Here is a 23,835-nt window from a genome sequence, read left to right as displayed (position 1 = left end):
GGGGGGACAACGCTGCCCACCATCGCCAGCAGCGGGGCAGAAACCTTTCTCGCTGTGCCAAGGACATCGGCAGAACCAGGGCAGAGATCCGTGGGAGCAAGCCTGGGGTGCGGGATGCATTTATTTTAGGAGAGCTTAGCCGGCACGGCTGCAGCATCGCCACGCCGAGCGAGCGCCCAGCAGGGACACGGTGACGGCCACGCCAGCTGTCCCCAGCATCACTCGTAACGGTCCTCCTATCAACTGAATGGTGCTTGAACCAGTGAGGTGGTGCAGGGGCTGCTAATTCGTGTTAATTAGCTGGCGGGGCAGCTGCCGGCAGCGTGTGCAGTACGGGACTGCTGGGCTAGGGAGACGGCCTGGCCCTGCTCCACACGGAAAGGAGTCGCTCCCACTGGATAGTTTTACCAGGACGGCTCTTGTAGCAAAACTGCCCAAGGTCAACGCGAATCTCACTGCCACGGGAGCCCTTGTATACAGTTTCCTGCAGGGAAAAATAAGCTGCTGGCAAAAGCACTTCTGAAAGGCCACCATGGACCTGAACAGCGATTAATAAAAACCAAGACAGAAGCTAGACCCTTATTTGACACGACCAGAAGTCAGCACAGACATCCCACCGGGACCGAGGCGCAGCTCCGTGGCTGCGCAGGACTGGGGCAGCCGGCTGGGAGGCAGCAAGGGCAGAGCAAGGGCTTGGGAGCAGGATGGGAGCAGGACAGGGCAGAGCTGGCTCTGGCCCTAACCGTGCCAGGACTCTGTCCTCAACCCAGGCAGGGGTCCCGGCAGAGCTCGAGGAAGGGGACAGGGGTCCCAGCAGAGCTCAAGGTGGGCAAGAGCAGGGGCTGGGAGAGAAGAAGACCCGCGCGGATGCTGCAGAGGTGCGAAACGCAGCATCATCACCTGTGGGAGACTGGCAAAGCTTCCCTAGCATCGGTAAAAAATAGTCAGTCCGAGCAGAGGAGGGCAGGGAGAGCAGGCAGCTGCTGCAAGCAGCACGGGCACAGTGCCGGCCCCGCAGCCCGCGCCGGCCGGCTTGGACTCAGCGGAAGGAAACAGGGTCCAACAGGAAATGAAAAATGGAAATGCAGTATGTCATGCGCAGGGAAACAATAAAAAACGTTATTGTGGCCTCGCAGCGCCCAGCCAGCCACCCAGAACTCACCGGTCCAGGTTGCTGATAAACGGGGAGGTGACAGAGGGGCACTCCCAGTGCTGCAAGGCTGCAGCTGCAGGGACCAGGCACAAACACAAGATGCTCGTTGCAGACCGACTCGTCTCACCGCTGCCGGTATCGACGGATCAAGGCTCCCATCGGCACCCTCAGAGCCTGCTCCCACACAGTCAGAGTGAGCCCCAGTCCATCCTGCCAGCCCTCCTGCTGGGATCAGCATCCCGCTTCTTGCCCAAAATCTCCCAAACCATCTTGCCCAACAGCCCTCCCCACTTCCCCCCCTTCCAGGAATCACTGGGCTTATCAGACCCGGAGGCAGGGCACATTATCTCAGATCACATCCGAGGACTCATTTTACCATGTCCGCAGCCAGACATACACCAAATCTGATCACCCAGCCTCCCAGCCCCAACACACATCTCCTCCTTGGGAAGCTGATGCTGCAGGATCCCCCTCCCCAGCCTCCAAGCCAAGCTGGATCTATCCAAATGCACAAAAACCCACAACATGAGCTCGGAAATGAAACTTCCCGGTTTATAACACAAGCATCCTCCATGCTATGCAAATCCTGCCGTGCAGGGGACCTCCTTGGTGGTTTCCCTCTCTGAGCTGGAGGCTGTTTGAACACCCCCAAACCCCGGCAGCGAGCCCAGCCCCCCCAACAAGGGCAGCGCTGAGATGTTAAATCTGGAGCTTCCAGCAAGCCTTGAGAAAGAGCGTCTGGAAGGAGAAGGGGAAGCTCGAGGTCAGCATCCAGCAGGGATGCTACAAGCCTGGCCGCTTGGGATGCAGGAGAGGGGCTGCCCAGGCAGGGGACCATGCTGCCGGCAGGGCCAGAAGCTGCAGGGAGCAGGCAAAAGCTGCCAAAAATCTGCTCTCTTCCCCGTGCCGGCACCCTGCCTCCACCCCTGCTCTCCCACCGCCACCCAGCAGCGGCTCTGCTGGTTCCCACCCCGCCTGCAGACTCCGATGGGATGGGAAAGACGTGAGCAACCAGTTGGGGTGCGGAGAGGAGCCGGTTTGTAGGTCCTGCCCACGGACCCGCAAAGGCTGGCTCCGCACCACCATGCCAGGTAGGGAGGCACGTCGTGGGTGACGGCCACCGCCAGCCCCAGAAATTAGGGCTGCCATCCCCATCCCAGGTGTGCCATCACACCCACCGCTGCACCACCTCGCCCTGCAGGCAGCGATTGCCTCATCTGCCCTGGAAAACTCAGCTGGCATTGCCAGGATGCGTCCACAGCACAGAGCTTCCCGAGGGAAGCCCTGGGTATAGCTGAGCTGCAGAGAAGAGCAGGGAAGGGCTGGATTTGTGCTCAAGGAGAGTGGTCCCACCCCGACGAGCGCAGCCCCAAAGGACACATCGTCCCCCGCAGCCCCTGTGCCCCCCGGGGTGAGCAGAGCCTGCACCAGGCAGCAGCCAGCCCTGCCCACGCTCCCCATCACGGGCGCACATCAGAGGCTGCTCATGGAAACCATCCCCAGGGAATATTAATGAGAATGCGTTTGTGCTCTTTCCCAAAGAGGCGATGGATTCAAACCAACACCGCCCCGGTGACCCCCCTCGAACTAGAGCTGCTGCGATGCCGAAGGCTGAGCAGTCACAAATCCCACCCCGGTTGCCAGCTCTGCTCCCAAGCACCCACCCGACGCCGCTGTCTGTGGCTGATCCTCGGGTGGGATCAGCTCACCCCAAAAAAAAAAAAAAACAAACCTTCCTTCCAGAGCTTCCCTGGCCAAGCAGAGCCATGGGATGAACCGCGCTGCTTCCCGGCTCAGCGCATTCTCCCCGCTGCCCCACGCCTGTCCCAGCCCTCGTGCTCCAGTCGGCAGCGAAACACTGCCCCGTGCAGGAACCAGCTCGGCCACGGCAGATGGACTGAGCCCACGGCCTGGGGAAGGGCTCCCGGCCCCTCTGGGCAGGAGAGGTGGAGCAAAAAATAAAAAAAAAATAAAAAAAAAAAAAAGGGCTTTATCCAGGCAGCCCCAGCACAGAGCAGCTTCTTCACACCCGCCTCAAGCTCCGATGCAGCTTCTCCCCACACCAAGACAGGAGAAACTGGAAACTGAAATCCTCTGCTGCTTCCACAGCCTGGGATTATGTTTTAGGTGCACTTAAAGGGACTTACCACCCTGGTATTCAAACAACAGCGTTAAGACACTTTAAATTTAAATAAAACCTCTTTTTCTACTTCCCTCTGGGAGGTTTCTCGCCACGGGCACCAGCGACGGTATGTCCAGAGCAGTCTAAACTTAGCTGACACAAGCAAGACAAGCCTGGAAAGGAGGTTGGCCAGAAACCAGCAGACAGAGGTCAAAGACTCCGGTCTCGCCCCGAAGCATGAGCCGGGAAGGAAAAGGCTCCGACGGGAATGCGTGCAGTTAGTGCTGAGAAGAGGAGCAAGGGAACAGCCCGAGCCCTTTCCAAACGCTCGGCTCGGCGGAGAGCTGGCCGCTGAAACAAGATCAAAGCTTCCCGGCGCTCGCTGCCGGCATGGCACCGTACACCGGTGAGAGTCACGCCGCGTCCTAGCGCCCGTGCCAGGAAGGTACCGTGGATGTGGCCACCTCGCACGGGCACCCAGCACCCCAGCCTCCCCCGGGAATTTTCTCTCTGGACCAGAAGCCCATGGAAATGAGGAGAAGCAGCCGACAGCCCCAGGACCCGAGAGCAGGGCTCAGCCACGGTCCTGGTTCACTAGCGGGGCACCAGGATGACGACGGCAATTGCAATCGCTTCCGCCGACGATTTTGTGACCGGGGATGCCGGCGGGGTGCGGGGGGGGGGAGGCACGCGCCTCTCAGCGAGGCGAGCCCAGCCCGGGAGGCACCGTCGGGCTCTTGGGATGGTGATGACTCCACCGCGAAGGCAGCAGAAAGCTGGCCGGGCGAGGCGGGGTGGATCATCTCACCTGAAAAAACACCAACTTCATTTCCCTGTTGGCCAAAACAAACAGCACCTTCCACTATGCGCTCAGGCTCCACCTTGGACACCCGGGTCCGGCCATCCCCGGTGGCAGCCCAAGGCTCCTGCCGCCTTCATGAGACCCCCTTGGTCTCTGGTCCCCTCTCCTGTACCAGGGAAGCCAGCGACTCCCACACGCATCCCAAAAAATCAGCGTTAACCGGCCTGATGATGGAAAGCCCGATGGCTCCCAGCCCAGCTTCCCCGAGCCAGGGACTCTCCACTCCGACGGCAGCGCTCGGTCACCCCTCCTCCCGGGTGATGAAGAGGAAGAAGGGCTTCCTCTCCCCCAGCGAGGAGTCACCACCACGCCGCCGGCCCCGTCAGCACTCTTGAAGACCACAGAGGCCCCGTGCAGCCTGCTCAGCACCGCCTAGGAAAGACGTTTATCCTTGCCAGATAAAATCCCAGCAGCAGCGGCCCTGCATCAAAAGGCAGCCGCATGCTGCCAGGCTGGCAGAGCTGCTCGGCTCAAGGAACTGGGCACCTTCAAGCTCCAAGACCCCAGCATTGGTGTCCAGACACCTGTAGTTGCATTTTTTACAGCAGAAGACAAGACACAAGTGGAAAAAGGAAGCTTCTTCAGAGATGGGCATGGCCAGGACTGCCATCCACCACCAGGAAGGCTCCAGTCCCAAGAGGGAATGAACTCTGGTTCATTTATACAAGGGTCCCACACCTCTTCTGCCCACCCCGGGGTCTCCTCCAGTCGCTGGGAAGGTTGTCCCCTCCCTAACAGGAGCCAGGTTACTCAAACAAGGTGATAAGCCATCCCACGCTGTCCCAGTCCAAACAAGCCAGACCACATGCTGGCCACCACGGAGCAGGCAGAGACGGCACCGGGGGTGGGAAAAAGCTTCTCAGACACTACAGCTCCATGTTTCTACCCCCAACCCCAAAAAAGAGTTAATTAACAAAAAGAAAGGATCTCACCAAGATTGATTAGTTAATGTTTACAGTGCTCTGAACAGGGAAAGCGTGACCTGTGCTCTGAGCGGAGTCCAGCAGCGCTGCCTGCACCCTTGCGCTGCCGGGGTCTGCCGCAGCACAGAGCCACCTGCCAGCTCCTGCTTTCCCGAGGGGACAGCGAGTGTCAGCACCCCCCAAAACACGATGGGAGGTATACACCGTGGGAATGGAGAGCAGCCCTCAGACGCTGAGCCCCACTCAGCGTGCCCTGCACCCACGGGAGGACAAACCAGGGCTTCCCTTCCTGCCCAGACCCCTCCGACTGGTGGCTCTGCCATGGTGGCAGCATCCTCAGGGGTCCCCAAAAACTCCACCGTCACGCCCCACGCTGCTGCCGTCATCCCCACCGGCACCCGTGGCAGCAGCGCTGCGCGTCCCGGCATGTGCCGCGGCACCGCGATCCAGCGATGAGGCAAGAGGGGCTGGAAGCCGCCCCGCGCCATGCCTCCCCGGAGCGGCCCTGGGAAACTGGCCTGCCGGCTTTCAACTGGGCCAGACTGGTGAAGTTCTTGGCGCTGGAGACCTTCCAGCTGCAGGTGCCAGGCGCTGTTTGGGACAGCACAGCTCGGAGGGCACTGTGCCCCCCTCGAAGATGCCGGCAGCCGAAGGAAGCCACGATCAGAGCAGCTCCGCCACGCTCCAAGCACTGTGAGGTGGCAACACGAGCCTACGCTCCCCCAAATCCTCCCCTTGAGCCCCATCCCCCTGCTCAACCAACGCCGTCGGGACCGGGTTGCAAGCATCACGCAGCACCCAGTATCGGGTCCGCCGGCAGCAGGGACGGGTGCCCCCGCAGCACCCACGCCAGCTCGCGGCACTGATGCAAACCTCCTCCCCCAGCACGCCTGGGAGCAGGAGCACCCCGGCGAGCACCGGCACCGCAGTGATGCAGCACACCTACCCGGCACCCCAGCCCCTCCGCGCAGGCAGCTCTCCTCTGCCTAAGGTGGGTGTTTTTGTAAAGAAAGAAATCACGGGGATCTGCCAGCTGGTTAACCCCTGCTCGTCAGAGAAAGGCAGGATTCGCAGCTCACTGCGCCGGCTCCGGGACCTTTCCCGTGTTGCTGACCTCCCTGCCTCCAGACCTGCCCCAGCTTGCTCGACGGCAGAGGCCCCGCTGCTCAGATTGATTTTTTTTTTTTTTTTTAAGGCTATTTTCTATTAGAAATAGAGTGGAGCTGTCTCATAGAAATGCAGGGAGGCATTTGCAATCTCCCCACGGCTCCTGGCTTCAGCAGCGCCAAGCGTCCTCCTTGCCCTCCGACGGTGCGAGCCGGTGCCAGCAGTGCCAGGTCCCGGTTGCGGCAGGTATCGGGTGGCCACCATGAGCCAAACACCAATGCTGTGGGTCTCCCCAGGCGGCTTGGTCCCCAGCAGTCACATTTCGGTGAAAACTCTCCATTTTTGCAGGATTAAGAGGGGGAGGGGACAAGCCAGTGGAAAACTTGTTCTGGACAGGAAAAACCAAACCGTTTACAGGAGCTGCAATGGAGGAAAGCAGGGAAGAGACAACACGTCCACCAGCTTGGAGCCCAGGGACCCGAACTGGAGGCTCCCACCAGCTCTCACAGCACGGGTGGGATGTCCTGGGAGGGGTGGGGAGCTGGGAAAGGGTCGAAAGCAAAGGAAAGCTTTTATTCAGTATAAACAGTCATTTCCCCTACACCAAACAGGCACCACAAACAAGATCAAACAACACCCAGCAGGGTATTTCCAAGCAGCTACCAGCTTTCTACCATAACCCGGTGTAGATATTACCTAAAAAGTCCTCCTTTCTGGGGGAACCCAGATGCTCAACGAAGGCACCAACAGCCAGGGCATGGGGCGGGCAAGGGAGAGCCCAGCCCGGCACCGCTGGCCGGCGGTGCTCCAGCTGGACCAGCATGGACAGGCACTGTAATTTCAATTTCTTTTTTGGAACAAAGCAAAACCAATGCAAACGACAGCTCTTTCCATGCCAGCCGCTGGCACCCGCCGCACCGTTTCCTCCGCGTCTCCACGCTGAACCCAACTACATCAAAGGGGCTTTTTATTAATAAAAGTTTGTCAAGTACTTGGATGAGCCCGAGTCACGTTATCCAGCGCCTTTCCAAGGCGCCCGAAGAGGCTTTTATTCCCCGTTCCCTGTGAAAGCGGAGCAAGGCTGCACGTTTCTCCCACCTCTGGGAGGTTTGAGTGGCACCCCCTGAATCGGGGAGCCGAGGAATCCATTATTCCCCTTTCTCTGCAGGCAGAAAGGAAAAGGAAACGGGCGCCGCGAGCGCCTGGCTCCTCTCGACTCGGCCATCCGCATTTTAAAGAGCCTTGGCTGCTAAACTTACAAAACAGAGCGCTAGGAGCCCTGTGGGGCTGAAATCTGGGCTCCAAGACAAGTCTATCTCTGCAGCAAGAAGAAAAAAAATAAAATAATAATAATAAGAATGGAAATGCACGCAACTCCGGGAGACGAGCCACTGACATCAAAACTGCACACTCACTGCCGGTACCGACACCGGCACAACCGCCGACACGACGGTCTGGGGAGCGCGTCGGCCCTTCGTCCCTGCCCAGCTGCGGCTCGGGGAGAGGGAGCCCGGCCCTGTGGGGGGCTACGGGAACACCGGGGCAGGGATGGGGGACGGTGGGTCCCCACGTACCTTATGGCACCCCAGCGTACAGGCACAGGGACGATGGATGTCGTGGTGCTCTGCGTAGCAAGGTGGGGTGCTGGGATGCAGGGCATCCCATGCAGGGGACACAGGGACCCGAGGAACCCCACGCAGGGGACACCAGGGACCCCACGCAGGGATGCTGAGCTGCCGGGCACCCCACGCAGGGGACACCAGGGACCCCGGGCACCCCACGCAGGGGACACCAGGGACCCCGGGCACCCCACGCAGGGATGCTGAGCCGCCAGGCACCCCACGCAGGGGACACCAGGGACGCCGGGCACCCCACGCAGTTCAGATATGGGGACACTCGGACCCCGGGCACCCCCACGCAGGGGACGCCGGGGACACTCTCCCCTCGGACACCCCACGCAGGGGACACCGGGGACACTCGGACCCCTGGCACCCCACGCAGGGGACATTTAGCCCGCGGGCACCCCACGCAGGGACGCCGAGCTCCCGCGGCGATGCTCACCCCAACCATTCCGCCTCCAGCGCTCCGGCCGCGGGCACAGGGACCGCTCCGGCTCAACAACCGGCCCCCCCCCTCCTCCTCCTCCGCTCCGCGGGGCGGCCCCGCCGAGCTCCAGGCCCCACACCGGGCCCCGCCGACCTCCGGTACCTTTATAGCGCTCCAGCACGTCCTCGTAGGCCTGGACGAACTCCTTCTCCTGGCTCCGGTTAGCCGGGAGCAGCCCCGGGACGTACCCGGCCATGGCGGCCCTTTGTGCCGGCGGCCCCCGGTGCAGCTGCCGGCGCGGCGGCCAAGGCCGGTCTGCGCCGAGACCGCTTCCGCCCGCGCCGCCGCCCGACCGGCGGCCCCGCCCACCACCGGCCGGCACGCCCCCTGGGCCCCGCCCCTTAAGGGCCGCTCCGCCCCCCGCCGCTGAATCCGGCCCCGCCCCCTGACACCCGCCCCGGCCCCGCCGCGACCCCTGGCGGCGGCGCGGGGCAGCCCCGCGGCGGGGGAGGGCGGGGCCAGCGGGGGCCCCGCCCCGGGAGGTGACAGCGCTGCCGCCCGGAGCTCCCCAGTGGCGAGCGGTGCCCCCCAGGGCAGCCCAGTGCACCCCAGTGAGCCCAGGGCGACGCAGCCCAGTGCACCCCAGTGAGCCCGGAGCGCTGCGTCCCAGTGCATCCCAGTGAGCCCAGGGCGACGCAGCCCAGTGCACCCCAGTGAGCCCAGAGCAACGCAGCCCAGTGCACCCCAGTGAGCCCAGAGCACTGCAGCCCAGTGCACCCCAGTGAGCCCAGGGCGACGCAGCCCAGTGCACCCCACTGAGCCCAGAGTGACACAGCCCAGTGCATCCCAGTGAGCCTGGAGCGCTGCATCCCAGTGCACCCCAGTGAGCCCAGAGCGATGCAGCTCAGTGCACCCCACTGAGCCCAGGGCGACACAGCCCAGTGCACCCCAGTGAGCCCAGGGTGACGCAGCCCAGTGCATCCCAGTGAGCCCGGAGCGCTGCATCCCAGTGCACTCCACTGCACCTGGAGCACTGCAGCCCAGTGCATTCTAATGAGCCCGGAGTGCTGCAGCCCAGTGTGTGCGGAGCACTGCAACCCAGTGCATCCCAGAGCACTGCATCCCAATGCACCCAGAGCGCTGCATCCCAGTGCATCCCAGTGAGCCCAGAGGACCACAGCCCAGTGCACCTCAGTGCGCTCAGAGCACTGATCCCAGTGCATCCCAGTGAGCTCAGATTGCTGCAGCCCAGTGAGCCTGGAGCACTGCAACCCAGTGCGTCCTAGTGCACCCAGAGCACCAATCCCAGTGCATCCCACTGAGCCTAGAGCACCACAGCCCAGTGCATCCCAGTGAGCCCAGACCACCGCATCCCAATGAACCCAGAACACCTCATCCCAGTGCATCCCAATGAGCCTGGAGCACCACAGCCCAATGCATCCCAGTGCGCCCAGAGCACTGCATCCCAGTGAGCCCATAGCACTGCATCCCAGTGCATCCCAGTGAGCCCAGAGCACCACAGCCCAGTGAGCCCGCAGCGCTGCAGCCCAGTGCATCCGTGCAACAAGGACATTACTTCCCAGTGCACTCTGCTCAACCAAAGCACCGCTTTCCACTGTGCCCAGAGGACTGCATCCCAGCGCATCCCAGTGCATCCCAGCGCACCCAAGAAGGGGAACATCTCAGCTGCCCCCAGCCCCGCTGCCCACCAGGATGGGGGTCCCGCTCCTGCCCCACCCTTCAGGGATTTATGCCCTGGGGTGTTACTGGGGGGGTGTCAGGCTCCCACCTCGGGGTCTCCCAGGTCGGGGTCTGTCCCCACTGCCAGCGGGTGCCGCAGGTCCCATCCCCGCGGCCTCTGGCCAGGACGGGAATGGGGTGCAGGGGATAAGCAGAGCGAGCCAGGCATCGTTTGGGGGGGCTGGGGTGGAGTGGGGGGCCCTCAGCGTCACCTGGGGGGGCTTTGGAGGGGGTGGGAAGACCCCGCAGAGGGACACGGTGGGGCCAGGGACAAACCCCATGGGGAACTGGGGCTGGGGTGCAGAGCCAAACCTGCCTGGCACCCCCACATCCACCAGAAACCCCCCTCAGCCCCCCCAAACCCCAGCCCTCCTGGTGATTCTGGACACAGCAGCGTGACACCCCCCCCCAAGAAACAACCATTATGGGGACACTGGGTGGCTGTCCCCAAGCCAGGGGACACCCCAGTCCCCCCCCAACAACGCCCCCCCCCCTTAGCCCACAGAGCACCCCCTCACCAAGACCCAAGGCCGGATCCAGCCCCCCCCCCCCCCCCCCAAGGCAGTCCTGGCCCCCCCCCACCTTCTGGGGCAAATCCCGGCCTTTTTTGGCCACCACAAGATGTTGCTTTTTCACCCTGGCTGCGCCGTTCCCATGGCAACCGGAGGGCCAGGCTCCGCCAGCTGGGTAACCACGGCAACGAGAAAAGCCCCATCCCACTGGTGTGGCTCCCCACCATCACCCCAGGGACCCCCCCCAAAACCTCCCTCCCAGCAGCACCCCAGGGTGGGGGGGGGGGGGCTGCACCCCGTATCCCTCCGGGGGATGGTGAGGGGCCACTGGTGACAACCGCCATCATCCTCATCCTCCTCCTCATCCCACAGCCTTCGGCCTCGGGGGGGGGGGGTTTACACAAATCATCCCCCTCGCCCCGGTTTGGGAGGCATCTCCCCTTCACCACGGTGCCTTAATTAGGAAAAGTAATTAACGTCGCACCGAGCTCCGGTGCCCGGCTGCATCCCCGGCAGTGCGTCCACGGGGAGGAAGGCTTAAATCCGGGTGACCGCGCCGGCCTCGTGGCCGGGCTGCCTTTGTGCCCGGTGGTGCCGAGGCAGGGCAGCCGTCAGCATCCCGCCGGGCACGGCCGCGGCTCCTCCGGCTCTGCCCGCGAAGCCGCCCCGCAGAGGTGCCTGCGCTCGCAACATCCGTCCGACCCAAAAAATGCGTTCCCGGGAAAAGGGGAATTCCACGCCGGCCAGCTGGCACTTATTCGTTCCTCTTTGGGCTGCTCGAAACCTGCCCCGTCCCTACGAGCGGGCGGGTTTGCTGCTCCCAAGGCAGCGGGGAAGAAGGAGGTTTGTTCCCACGTCCCCGAGGATGAAGCACATCGCCCTCCGCTCAGCCAAGGCTGCCTCTGCCAGCGGCTGGGGTGACGCTCCCGAGTGACAAAGGACTCCCAGGAGCCTTTTCAAACAGACCGAGCGCAGCCCTTGGAAAGCCCCCGCGACGCCTCTCCCATCACCCCTGCCCGCTGCCTCTGTTGCTCGCTCACCCCTCTCATCCTTGTCCCCCCCCAGCCCCTCGCGCCCCAGCATCACCCCAGCACCCCACCAGCATCACCCCAGCACCCCACCAGCAGACCGTGACCCCTGGCAGGATCAAGTGCAAACAGGTTTAGGATGAAAGAACCTTTTCTTCCAAAAGCAAGTCCGTCCCCCCCCCCGTCCCGAGCCACAACCCTCACCCTCTGCCAAGCTGCTGGAGCGAGGCAGAGCGATGCACGGCCAAGGACCGGACTCTGAGCCCACTCTGCTTCCCCCGTGCCACCGCCTTCCAGGGGGATGCCAGCAAAGCAGGGAATGGTTCCAGAGGCTGCCTGGGGACCCAGCCCAGCACCGGAGGTATCGAAGGTGCAGGCACAGACAGCCCGGGATGGGGGGGAGCAGCGTGTCCCAGCCCCCCACGCCGGGGCACCGGCACGTCCAGCAAAGTCCTCGCTGGTGTGTCCCCTCCCTGGGCATGGCCGCGTCCTCCTTTCCTTAGCTCTAATGGCCAGAAGGGATGCAGAGATCATCGGACCCCATGGACAGCGAGGAGGAAGAGCTCCCCAGATCCATGTGTGTCCCCCAAAACCACCAAGGTGCTAAAACTCCTGCACGGGCTCCCCAGCCCCACACGATGCCCAGGCTCCATCCCTGCCGCTGGGCTTGGCTCCCTGGTGCTTCTTCCCAGGGGTTCCAGGGAGCCGAGCCGCATCCCCCTCCCCAGGCACACCGAGAGGTGCCAGCCCCCCCCGGGCACATCCCACCACCCACTGTCCCCAGTCCCCGAGCCCCGTGGTGAGGACAGGCACCGGGATGGCCGGCACACTGCAGACAGTCCCACTGAATAATGCAAGGATCTGAATCAATATTTCAGCTCATTTTCAAACCTGGTGACACAAAACTGTCTCCAAACTCTTTCTTCCCAGCTCAGCACTGTCTAGCTGCACCTCGCGAGTTATTTTTAATGGGGAATCTGCATGAGACCGGATTTTGTGACATCCCCCTGCCTTTAATCATGGGCTGGATCTAGCCAGCGTGACGACAAGCGCTCGGCATCCCGGGCAGGCGGGGAGAAACGCAGCTGGGGAAATGGCTGTGCCTCAGCAGGGTCCGGCCCCGGGGCGTGGGAGGGTACTCAGCGCCCAGCAGGATGGGGCTTTTGGGGCAGAGCCGGTCCATGAGCGGTGATGGGTATGGTGGGGCCCCGGTAGCCCGGCAATCTCCCAGCCTCGACGGTGCTGGTGTTTGGGGCAGAGCCGGCCGCACCCTGCGCATTTGCTTCCCCCAGCCCCAGACAGCGCGTTTTCGAAAACCATCATTTGAATCAACTGGTTCTTCCTGCCCCAAGACGCCCGCGAGCCAGGATGGCACAACTCGCCCGAGCGGCACCACGGCACGGCCAAAGCCACACGCACCCCACCGTGCCGGCGCGGGGCGGCCAGGGCAGGCAGCCAGCATCCCGCTGCCGCTCCTGCCCCGGGTGGGATCTGCCACTGTCTCCCCGCTCCCAGTGCTCCCAGTCTGAGTCCCCACAGCGCTCAGGGAGCCTCAGGCGCAGAGCCCAGCGCTGGGGCTGGTTTGCCCATCAGCTGGGGGCTGGCAGGGGCTGGCAGGGCAGAGCGGGCGCCTGGGGATCTCGCCGCCCTTAGTGCACGCCTCCACCAGTGAGATGAAAGCCAGGCCCTGGGGTTCCCTTGGGGCGGCAGCCGGGAACAGCCCAGCCAGGGCTCGGCAGGGACCCCTTGGCACAGCCCCGAATCCCCGTTTGCTCTGGCAGGAGCAGATCAAAGGCCCCCGGGATGTGGGGAGAAGGGGCCAGACCCCAGCAGCCGCAGATCAAAGCCCCCGACAGCCGTTCGTCCTGGGTGAAGAAGCAAATCTTAACTCTGGCACCGAGGGCTTAAGCAAAGCTCCTCCATCCTCCCTCCCCGGCGACCCCGGAGTGGGATCCCCAGCAAGCAAAGCTCCTCCATCCTCCCTCCCCGGCGACCCCGGAGTGGGATCCCCAGCAGCCCCATCAACCAGCGCTTGGAGAAGGAGCCGTCAGCCACGGTGGGTCTCTCCCTGTCTTTGTTTCTCCTTCCCATCCCTGTCTCTTCCCCCCGGGGTGTGACAGCAGCCGGCGGGTATCGCGGTGGCACTGCAGGCGAGGGGACGCATGGGGCAGTGTCCCCTCCACGACGCAGCAGCGCAGGGATGCCGGGACATCCCAAGGACCACAGCGATGGGGCTGCCGATGGGCACAACCACGGCGAAGGAGCCACCCCAGCTCCATCAGCTGGGCGGGAATCACAAACCTCTCAGGGCAAATTCCTCCCCGGAGTCTGGCCAAGGGCATTGTTCCACCAAGGAGGCCTTTAGTCCTTAATTAGGCATTTTAATGTCACCCAACCCAAGCGTTGGAGGTGCCCAGTCATCCCTTAACCCCAACGTGCTGAGGGTATGAACAACCCAGGGCAAGGCCCTGCCCGGACAGGACAAAGCCATCGCGGAGCCGAACCACCACCCTGGTCCTCAGCCACCAAAGGCCACATCCATCCCTCCCCTCCCCATCCCACCCGTCCCCAGTCTCCCTGGGGAGCAGCGAGGTACGGAGATGACCCCGAAACCATCTCGGCCACTGCGGGGGGAGCTCGGGGCCCCCCGTCTGCCCGTCCCCGGGGGGACCCACCACGCAACAGGGCGCTGCCTTACCTGCGACCCTGACGACAGCCCTCTCGGCCGGGTCCAGCACCGAGTCCTGGCTCTTTCGCTTCCTCTGCTCGTGGAGGGGTAAATTCCAGGGCAAGGTGTCCCCGGGGGGACAGGGGGAGAGGCTGCCCGAGCGCTCGCTGCGGTAGGAGCGCTCGCTTCGGCACGACCGCTCGCTCCGGCATGACCGCTCACTGAGGGTCTCCTCGTCGGAGGACGACATGGCCCACGGCACGGGCAGGAGGGCGGGCAGGACGTCCCCGCGGGCAGCAGCCTGCAGAAGGAGCAAACAGCGCGTGACGCTGGGCCACCGGCCGCGGAACCCTCCCTGTCACGGGTGCTGGGGGTGATGGAGAAGGGACTGTCCTGCCACGGACGTCTCTGCCCTCGCGCCTGTGCCCGAGCACCCTCTTGGGCAGGTGAATCAGCCCTCCTGGAGCGCCTAAACGCTGCCTCAGTTTCCCCCTTGTTGGTCTGATGGCTGGGACTCCCGGGGACGGGGACGGTGGCACAGCCGCCCCTCTGCCAGCAAAGCTCACGCAGGCATCCCTGGCACCAGCTCACTCCCACAAAGCGAAGTCCAACCTTTTGGGTTTGATTTCTTTGTGCTCGGTACAAGAAGAAGCCATCAGATCGGCGCTGCCCTTTGTACCACCAGTTTTTCCCCTCTTAGAGTGGCAACAGCTTTAAAAATCCTATTAATCGTGGCAGGGGAAAATGGTAGGGCTTTCTGTAGCACACAGGGAGCGAGCTGTGCCGCGCACACACGCTGGGCAAATAAGCACCTTGCATGAGACATATTTAAAATAATTCTCATTGTGTCCTCTAGCTCGACCAGGAAAAATGCACATGAAATGACTGAGACTCCTACAACCGATGTGCCGCGGCAGAGGAGCCGCCTCCATCGCGCGGAGCCTTTCCTTATTATCATCATTTAATCAGCAAAACAGGAACAAAGAGACCCAAAAAAACATCGAAAGAAAGGGAGAAAGGATTCCATGAGTCATTCACCCCCCCCCCCCCCCCATTGAAAAGCTGCAAAAAATGAATCGAGGCCCAAAATCACATCTCCCCCCCGCTCCGCAGCCCCGACGCCTGTACCGAGGGGCTCAGCCCTCGCCCTGGTTTTTTGGGGGGACCCGCGGGTGTGGGGCTTGGGGGGGCTGCGGGTGGGTGCCGGGGGGGGGGCCCTGGGTGCCCGGGAAGAGGCAGGACCGGGGGCTGCGGGGGCCGGAGCCCGGCTCGGCGGTGCGGGCGGGGGGTGCAGCAGGTGCGGGAGGCAGCGGGGTGCGGGAACGGCTTTGCGGGGGCACACGGGGCCGGACCGGGGCCCCCCCCCCCGGGTCCTTCCCCGCCCCGGTCGGTATCCTCCGGTGCCCGCAGCCCCAGCCCAGCCCCGGCGGCGGCCGCCCCCCCCCCCCCCCGCCTTTTCCCGCTCCATCCCCATCGCCATCCGCCGCCCTTTCCCTCTCCATCCCCATCTCCTGCCCTTCCCCGCTCCATCCGCCGCCCTTTCCCCGGTCTTTGCCCGGTACACACCCCCTCCCCCTGCCCGCAGCCCCGGCCCCGCTCACCCCCCCCCCTCCGGTGGTTCTCCGGTCCCGGTCCCGGGGTGCTCGGCGTGGGCAGGACGCGACGTTCCCGCTCCCGCTCCCGGTCCCGTTCCCGGCCCCGCCGTGCGCTCCCGGTACGGCCGCTCCCGGTACGGCCGTTCCCGGCCCCGCCGTGCGCTCCCGCCGCCGCGGCGCCTCCCCCGGCCCGGCCCGGCCCTGCCCACCGGGGCGGCACGGAGCGGCGGAGCGGCGGAGGCGGGGGGGGGGGGTCCCGGCCGCCTCCCGCCCCGCACAGCTCCGGGGACCGGCCCCGGTGCCCGCCCCTGCGCCGGGTCAACCCGGCACCCTCCGCCCCGGGCACCCCCAAACCGCCCCCCCCCGGGGCTTCCCCCCACCCCACCCTGCACCCCCCAACCTGCCCGCGCTCCCCGGGGCACCCCGACGCCTGTCGCCTTCCCCTAACCCACCCTGCACCCCCATTGCACAGGGGGTCACCCCAAACCACCCAGCAGCTCCCCACACTCCGCAAAGCCCCCCCCCCAGGGCACCCCCTTCCCCTCTCAGCACCCCCCTTCCACCCCATCCTCCGGATTCCCCCCCCCCCCCCCCCAGGCTCAGGGTAATTAGAGCACCCATCGATTGGGGCCAGCAGCCGTGGCGGGAGCACGGGGGGACATACGCGAGCCGGGGACGTGAGCAGGGCCAGGCGTGGAAAGGGCCGGAGAGTTGCGCTGGGAAAACCGTGTGCTGCCCAGAGCCTCACCTGCGGGGCAGCGAGGCATCCCAGCTCCAGCCGAGTCAGTACCGGCAACAGCCGTGGCGGAGGCAGGAACACCAGCAGCAGCCCGAAGGGGTGGCTGAGCTGCAGGACAGCCCCAGCCGCTTGGCAGGAATGAAGCAGGATAAACCGCTCCGGCTGACGGCAGATCCAGCTGCCTCGCACCGAAGGCGCGATCCGGCGAGCAGCGACGTCGCGCCACGGCCCCGGGCCAGGACGGTCGCTCCCACGGCTTCGGCGTACGCGGCCGGGCCAAGCCCGTCGCCCCGGTTCCCCCGGGGTCTCGGCGCGGCCGGCTGCCCCGCGGGCATCTCGCCCCCACCGGTTTTCAGATCTCATCCCAACGCGTCCTTCTGCTTCCCGGCGGCTGTTTCCCCAAATACCTCCAGCGAGGGGGTGGGACACAGTGGAGGACACGGCACGGGGTGTGGTGACGCTCTGCTCTTGGACATTTGGGACGTGGCTGTAAAAGGGCACGTGTTGCCCTGCAGCCCTGCCTGGTCGGATCCAGGGATGGGGAGAACAGCGCGGGAGGAAGCACTCGGCCGAAACCCGCCCGGGTGCGGAGGCACCGGTGGGACGTATCGAGCCCACAGATGCGGCGGCCGAGGCCTCGCAGACACGAGCACCGGCTGGTAACGAGGGCACAAGCTCCCCGGGACCCCCGACGACATTGCAGCCGGGTTGGACTGGTGCTGAGGCACTGCGGGCAGAGTAAAGGGTATACTGGAAAATGGTGTCCTCATGGACCAGCACCAGCTTCACCACCCCAGCACCGCTTTCTCTTCCTTCCCCCTGTGCGGGTCTCGCACCCCTTGAGCGGGTGGTTGGGTCCGTACCAGACACCGATGGATAAATGCAGCCACTGTGCTCGAGTGGGGGCTGTGGGTCCCGGCACCACAAGGGACCCCAAAATCTGCGAGAGCCGGGGAGCAGGGAGGGCTCGTCCCGCCGGAGCCAGTGGCCTCAGACACATTGGGAGGAGGAAAGTGCCCGAAGAGCCAGACGCGGCTCGTGCCGTTCCCAAAGCTCCCGGACAGGTTGGGCGGCTCAGCCACATGTTTGCGCTGAGTGGAGGCCCCCCCGGTTGACGGCCCCGCGAGCCTGCCTGTGGCCCCCCCCGGCCTCCGGCACACACCGGGGCGATGGGCACCATGCCCCCGACTACCCTTGCTCCCAACCATTGCAGCCGGGCACCGCTCGCCCTCGGGGCACGAAACACACGGTTCAGCGCGCAGCCGGCTGTGGGGAGCTGAACGCTCCGGCGCTGGCTGCAAGGTGACGTGTCCCTTCGTCACCCCGTGCTCGGTGCCGCCGACCGGGCTCTGGCCTCCTCCGTCGCGGTGCCCTCAAGAGCAAACCCGGCCGATTCGAGCCGTGTTGAACCCCAGAGGAACGAGGGCGGTCGGGAGATGGTGCCTGTTCCAGCCTGTGCGGATTTCACACCCGAAACGCCTTTCCAGAAATCCCTCACAGCGCCCGGCGGCGCTGGATTATTTCTGCTACGAATCTGGGTTAAGATCGTGCGTTGTTTTGCCTACACGGGGACGGGGAATCGTTATTTCAGGAGGAATTGGGGAGGCGGAGGGGTCCTCTCTAAATCATTTCATCTCCCCATTCCTGCGCTGTACAGCAGGACCATGGGGACCCCCCCTCCCTGCCGGGGCCCTGCGGACGCCCACCCGAGGAGTGTGCCGAGACCTTGGGGTCCCGCTCGGCATCCGCGGGGGTGCAGGGAGACATCTCCCAAGTCGCGGCTGCGCCGGTGCAAATCAGTCAGCACGTGGCTCTGCCCCGGGATCTGTCCCCTCTCCCTCATTAAAACCTTCGCCCAAGCCCGCAGATGAAAACCTGCCTTTTCCCTTGACTTTTGATAAATTATTCATCTCCCGAGAGCTGTTTATTCCCCCTCTCCGAGGCAGAGAGGAGCTGCAGATGCTGCTGGAGGCTCCTGGCACATCCGGGGCTGCGGGAGCTGCAGGAGGTGGGGGCTCACCCGCTCCCTGGACCCCAGCTCCCGCTCCCAGGCGGCTGAGGGTTATAGGAAAATGGGAATGGGGGAGCTGAGGGGAGGGAAACCACTGGGAAAGCAGCCGGTGAGTGATGCGAGCGCTGCTCTCGCTGGCTTGTGCCCCGTGGAGACATCCCACCCCATCCCAGCCTCGGTGCCTCCCACCCAGCCGGGATGTGGCTTCGCCCCGTGCCAAAAAAATGACAAAAAAGCAAACAGTGAAATATAAATTTGGATCTACTACACACTGGAAGTGAATCTTGTGCAGGGCTGCGTGGTGAGCTGCATTCAGAAGCTGAGGATGCTCCAAATCCCTTTTGCCTGGAGGAACTCGGTCGGGATGATCGGACCCATTTTCGATCGCTGCCGCTTAGCCAGACCCTCAGCCACGGTCTCCTCCCGCCAGAGCTGGGAGGTGGTTTTTTTAATCTCTCCATGAATTCGATTGTTTTCATCAGGCCTTTGGTTATTTGCTTTATTGGCCAAAATTTCTAACAGAGCTTTTAACTATGACAAACAGATCCGCTCCTCCCAGTCCCTGCTATTCACCACTTGCCCTTGGCTGTGTTAACATCTATCGCCAGAACAATTAGATTTTGGATGGATCTAAAGAGGCTCTCGGGAGGCAGGAGCGTTTAGATACATTTCAATATTTCCTCCGACATCTGGACAGCTTGATGAGATGAGTCACTCTTGACACAAGCAAGTTGCTGGGCTTTTTGCTGAGCCCTTTTTTTTTTTCCCCCCTCTCCCTGGAAAAGCAACCCTTTCCTTTCACAGCCTTTTTTTTTTTTTTTTTTGCAAACCAGCAATTCCCAGGAGCGCGCCAGCTCATGCTGCTGCTCGGCTCTGGGTGCTGCCAGCCTTCGCAGCCTGCTCGTGAGGGGTTTGCAACGCCGCCGAGTTAACGACTGTCGCAGTCGAGTTGCCACCAGAAGAGTCGTTTGTGGGGCCGACTGCCGGCCCTGGGAACCTGCTGCCTCTCCAAAGCCGCCTCCGTGGTGCATAACGCCTCTTCAGGAAAGGGGAGGGTAATTAATAGTCATCTATAACGAGCAATTGCCACCCTGGCACAGCTCAACCCCGCTCGGTGCTTTCTGGAGGTGCGACGTTGGTCCCCGCGTCCCCCACCTGCGCAGCCCCAGCCCCTCTCCTTCTCCCCAAAGCCTCCCCGGACAGCTCTCTGCCGCAGATAAATACTCCGCGGCCAATGGCTCATGTGGCACCGTTCGATTTCTATCCCCAGCCGCAGTTTTCCCTCTCCGTTCATCGTTTATTAGTTCTGACGGCTGGTGGCTGGCAGCTCTGGCAGCCCCCCACCCCGCAGAGCCCACAGCCCTCATGCCGGGAGCCTCCCAGGGCGTTTTCACCTGAAACCATTCACATTTCTGCCCATTTTTTCACACTGCTCTCGCATCTTTCTGGCGTTTCCCTCCACTGCTGCCTGGGGAGCTCCCCCTCGCCTGCTTTTACAGCTGAAACGCTGTAATCCACCTGAGCGTCGGCATCGTTACGTAAGTTTTCCTCTCCTGAAACTAATCACCACCAAACAGTTTTCATATTTTAAAAAGCCAAACAAAATCCCTGAGGATTATCAGCCCATTACATGCAAGGAGAGCAGCCCCCCCATCTCCAGCAGCCCGGGGCCTCATCAGATCCAGACCCAAATTTTGGGGCTCCCTGATGCTGCCATCTCCCAGCACCTGCCCCTGCCAGGGAGAACCGTGGCTCTATCCCACATGCCGGGATGACTGCAGCCGTGATTCAGCCTGAGCGCAGGGAACCCATTTGGGCCTGAGGGAAGGGAGAAACCTCCCAGCAGCGCTCAGGAAGCCCAGTTCGGAGGGAGCTGTGGGAGAGGAGCTCAACAAGGAGCAGCAGAAATCCCAAAAAGGCCAAACCCCAGCGGGGACAGCACTTGTGGGACCGTTGCTGCCACAGCCCGCGTGGAACTGGGCCGAAACCCGGGGAAGTGTTTCTGTCAGTGCACTTTGGTTCAACCATGTGTAAATAATGAAACTCTCGTGGTTCGGGTCCCTGCCCCTGGCACCCCGGGATGGCACAGGGAGAGGGCAGAGAGCCCCAAAAACACAGTACCCAGCTGTGATCCCCCGTCTCTGAGGGTGCAGCATTTCCAGGGTCTGTGTGGAGTCAGGGCTCTGCAAGCCTCTTCTCATCCCCAGGAAGGATCTGTGCACCCACCACGGGGCGTGGGCCCTCGGAAGCTCAAAGCGGCAGCGGCTCCCTCTCTTTGGGTCCCAGCCACGAGAGTTTGGGTTTTTTGCTCCCGTCATAGTCCACGTCAGGCGATACTTCAACTTCAAACCCTCAAATTTCAGCACGCACTATCTAAACACAGACCGCTCATCAAACCAGCCGTTCTCCCCCACCCGGTTACTCATTCACAAGGTGTTTGAAGAGGCGGTCTGCCATGGCCACCTTCAGCCCTCGAGAGAGGACATCTCTTCTCAGCTGGAGACAAATGCAGAGGTGGGCATCCAAAGCCCTGATGATCCACAGACAAAGGCATCGGCAGGGCAGGAGTTAGAGATCTGCATCTGCGAGCAGGAGTGACAACCCCGCGCAGCCCCTCGGCGCAGCTCGGTGAGACGCACCGGCCGTCTCTGCCTGCCGGAGGTTACACCACGCTCGGGTCAGCGTTTATCATCCCAGTATGGGGATTTGCGAGGATCAGGAAACTTGTAGACTCCACCTGCACCAAAGATTAAGCATTAAACCCACAATCACCAGTATTAAAAACGTGGATTAAAGCACATATCTGTCCCCTCTCTACTTCCAGGTACTCACCTGATTTAATGCCGTTACAAAACCGTGCTGGATTTGGAGGGAACAGGGGGAAATACCCGCCTTGGGAAGGGAGGAACACCAGCTGCGCAGGCAGGTCCCGCTGCCAGGACACAGCACGGAGGGACAAACCGCCCCGGCCGTGCCAGAGCTGCCCGCCAGCTGCCGTCAGCAGGGCCCAGCACCCGCCACGGCGCTCAATGGATCCCGCTGACACATGGGATTTTGAAGCAAAGCCCCCAGCGAGGAGATCTGCCTCCAACACGCTGAAAGAGCAGGAGAGAAACCGAATCCATCCACTACCGCTCTGAATCCAGGCGGAAACAAGTTGTTTTAACCAGGTTTTCACCTCATACACCGCTACCACCAGCTGGAGAGCAACTGGGAACAGCCCAACATGCACCAGTCCCATATGCTGGCTGTAAATTAAGATGAAATTTTGCAGGACAAGCTTGGACAGGTTTGGTTTTGGGTTTTTTTAACTCTTTCAGGTTATTCCTCTCATTTCCAGCAGCAATTGCTGCCTGGGAGGCCTGCCCACAGGTCAGGAGGAGGAATGGGCTGCAAGCACAAAGGGAGAACTCACGACAGCCCGTGGCACCAGCTCCCTCTGGCTCCAGGAGCATTTGACCTCCTCAGGGCCATGTCCCCAGCACCACTGAGCTGTTTTAGGGTGTCTCAAAAGCTCCCCTGGCAGCACTGCTACAGAGAAACACCCTCAAGCCGTGCTTTACTCAAGGAAAAAAAGACAAGACAGAGCCAAACGCTGTTCCGAAGGAGACATTTACTAGTCCAAGCGATGCCCAATGTGGTGTCATTCCCCTTCAGCAGGGGCAGGGCCCCCACGCAGACCCCACCCCACCACTACAGCGTGACCCAGTTGTGCCGCAGGTTTTCTTCCCAGAGGAGTTCCACGTCAACGGCTCTACAGGTGACCGACGGCCCCATCCCCCACGAATCAAGGCCGCGGCTCCTCTTTGCCCTTGTGGTAGTCGGGCATCGTGTACTTCCCTTCCTTGATCATCTTGTTCCTCTGCTCGAGGATGGTTCTCAGCCGCACAGCCTGGCAAAGCGCACACGAGAGGGTCGGGGCAGACACGCAACAGGGTCGCAGCAGTCAGGGAAGCACTTGTGCGGTCCCTAGCACAGGTCCCGGCAGGCTCCCAGAAGCCGCGTGCACGTGGAACCCACACTAACCCTGCCCTTGGGGCTCCTCACACGGGTTTGAGCCTCCTGCCAAAGACTTTTGGGCTTTCAGGCTGTTGCAACACATTCTATTACTAATGATAATTGGGTTTTCAACCCACAGCTGACCCAGCAGTATCTTCTCCCATTGCTACTGCAGCTGAGGACTGATTGTAGCTGCTGCTGGAGAAGAGGAGAGCCACGCAGGCAGGGAGGAAGGGACTGTGAGGACAGAGCCCTGCTGCTACCACAGCCCACACCATCCCTTGGGAAAGGGGCTGCTGCAGGGCCAGACCCCCTGCTCGCACTGGCTAAGGCACGCTGCCTGCCCGCTGCCAGCCGGGAGGTAGTGCCCGATGGCTCCAGGCACCACCAAGGCAGGGTGTCCGATGAGCAGGAACACCCCTGGGCAGCGCTCCCCACCCCAATCCCCCTCCCCAGCCTGCGCCAGAACCCCCAAACCTCCTCAAGAGCTTAGCCTGCACGCTCACCACCCTCTCCCCAGCCTGACCCAGCACCTCAAGCGTTCCCAGCCCGGCCCTGGTGCCCCAGTGCTCCCCCCCCCCAGCTTGGCCTGGACCCTCCAGAGCCTCCTGCTCCCCAACCCCGGCCCGGCGACGCTCACCAGCTTGGTGCGGTGCATGCACTCCATGAAGTCCTCGTACTCGAGCTGACACTCGCGGCGGGCGCGGGTCTGGCCCAGGCCGTGTCCGCATTCCACCCACTCCCGCTCGAAGGCGTGACAGGCCCCGGCCTTGCCGTAGGGCTGCGGCATGCTCTGCCGCAACAGCCACCGGTCTACATCGATACCCAGCTGCCGCTGCAGGTCCCAGAACGGCATGGCTCCGCCCTTGTCGCGACAAAGGACGCTGTCGCGATGCGAACACCGGCCGACCCTCACGGACCCGCAACCGCCGCCACCGTCGTCCTTCACGGGCCTTTCACGACGCCGCCCGCCGTCAACCGTAAGCGCAGCCGCGACAACCACGTCGCGCTTTACGGCTTGGCGGCTTCGGCCGAGCCAGCGAGACGAGCGGCACGAGCGGCCTTCCCCGCTGCAGCGCCCCCTGGCGGGCCGGAAGAGGAGGCCGCCCGCCGCGCCCCAGCGCCCCCTGCCGGCCGCTGCGGCAGCCGCCGAGGCTCCCCCAGTACTCCCAGTGTCCTCCCAGTGCTCCCCCGACCAACGCCCCCCCAGTGCCCCAGTGTCCCCCAGTATCCCTCCAGTGGCCCATTGCTCCCAGTTCACCCCACCTCCATGCTTCAGGGTCCTCCCAGTACCCCCCCAGTTCCCCCAGTTCCCCCAGTCCCTGGCTTT

At 63.1% G+C, this 23,835-nt stretch overlaps 2 protein-coding genes across 2 annotated transcripts in view; both read right to left on the bottom strand.

Moving 5' to 3' along the window:
- The window catches only part of MACF1 (microtubule actin crosslinking factor 1), a 147,035-nt gene extending 132,609 nt beyond the window's left edge, over positions 1-14,426 (bottom strand). Inside the window, 1 exon segment of the mRNA XM_030038275.1 lies at positions 14,192-14,426. Coding sequence (XP_029894135.1) covers positions 14,192-14,411 — 220 coding nt within the window. The 5' untranslated portion in view covers positions 14,412-14,426.
- A 7,678-nt stretch (positions 14,427-22,104) lies between these two features.
- NDUFS5 (NADH:ubiquinone oxidoreductase subunit S5) lies at positions 22,105-23,488 on the bottom strand. The gene is made up of 2 exons (XM_030038274.2): positions 23,146-23,488; positions 22,105-22,398 (listed from the first exon to the last, which is right to left on the bottom strand). The coding sequence occupies exons 1-2, from the start codon at positions 23,359-23,361 to the stop codon at positions 22,294-22,296; spliced, it is 321 nt and encodes a 106-aa protein (XP_029894134.1). The 5' UTR covers positions 23,362-23,488; the 3' UTR covers positions 22,105-22,293.
- Positions 23,489-23,835: the final 347 nt, after the last annotated feature.

This window comes from Aquila chrysaetos, chromosome 16 (genome assembly GCF_900496995.4).
Source record: "Aquila chrysaetos chrysaetos chromosome 16, bAquChr1.4, whole genome shotgun sequence".
NCBI lineage: Eukaryota > Metazoa > Chordata > Aves > Accipitriformes > Accipitridae > Aquila > Aquila chrysaetos.
This window is presented reverse-complemented; position numbering and strand designations above follow the sequence as displayed.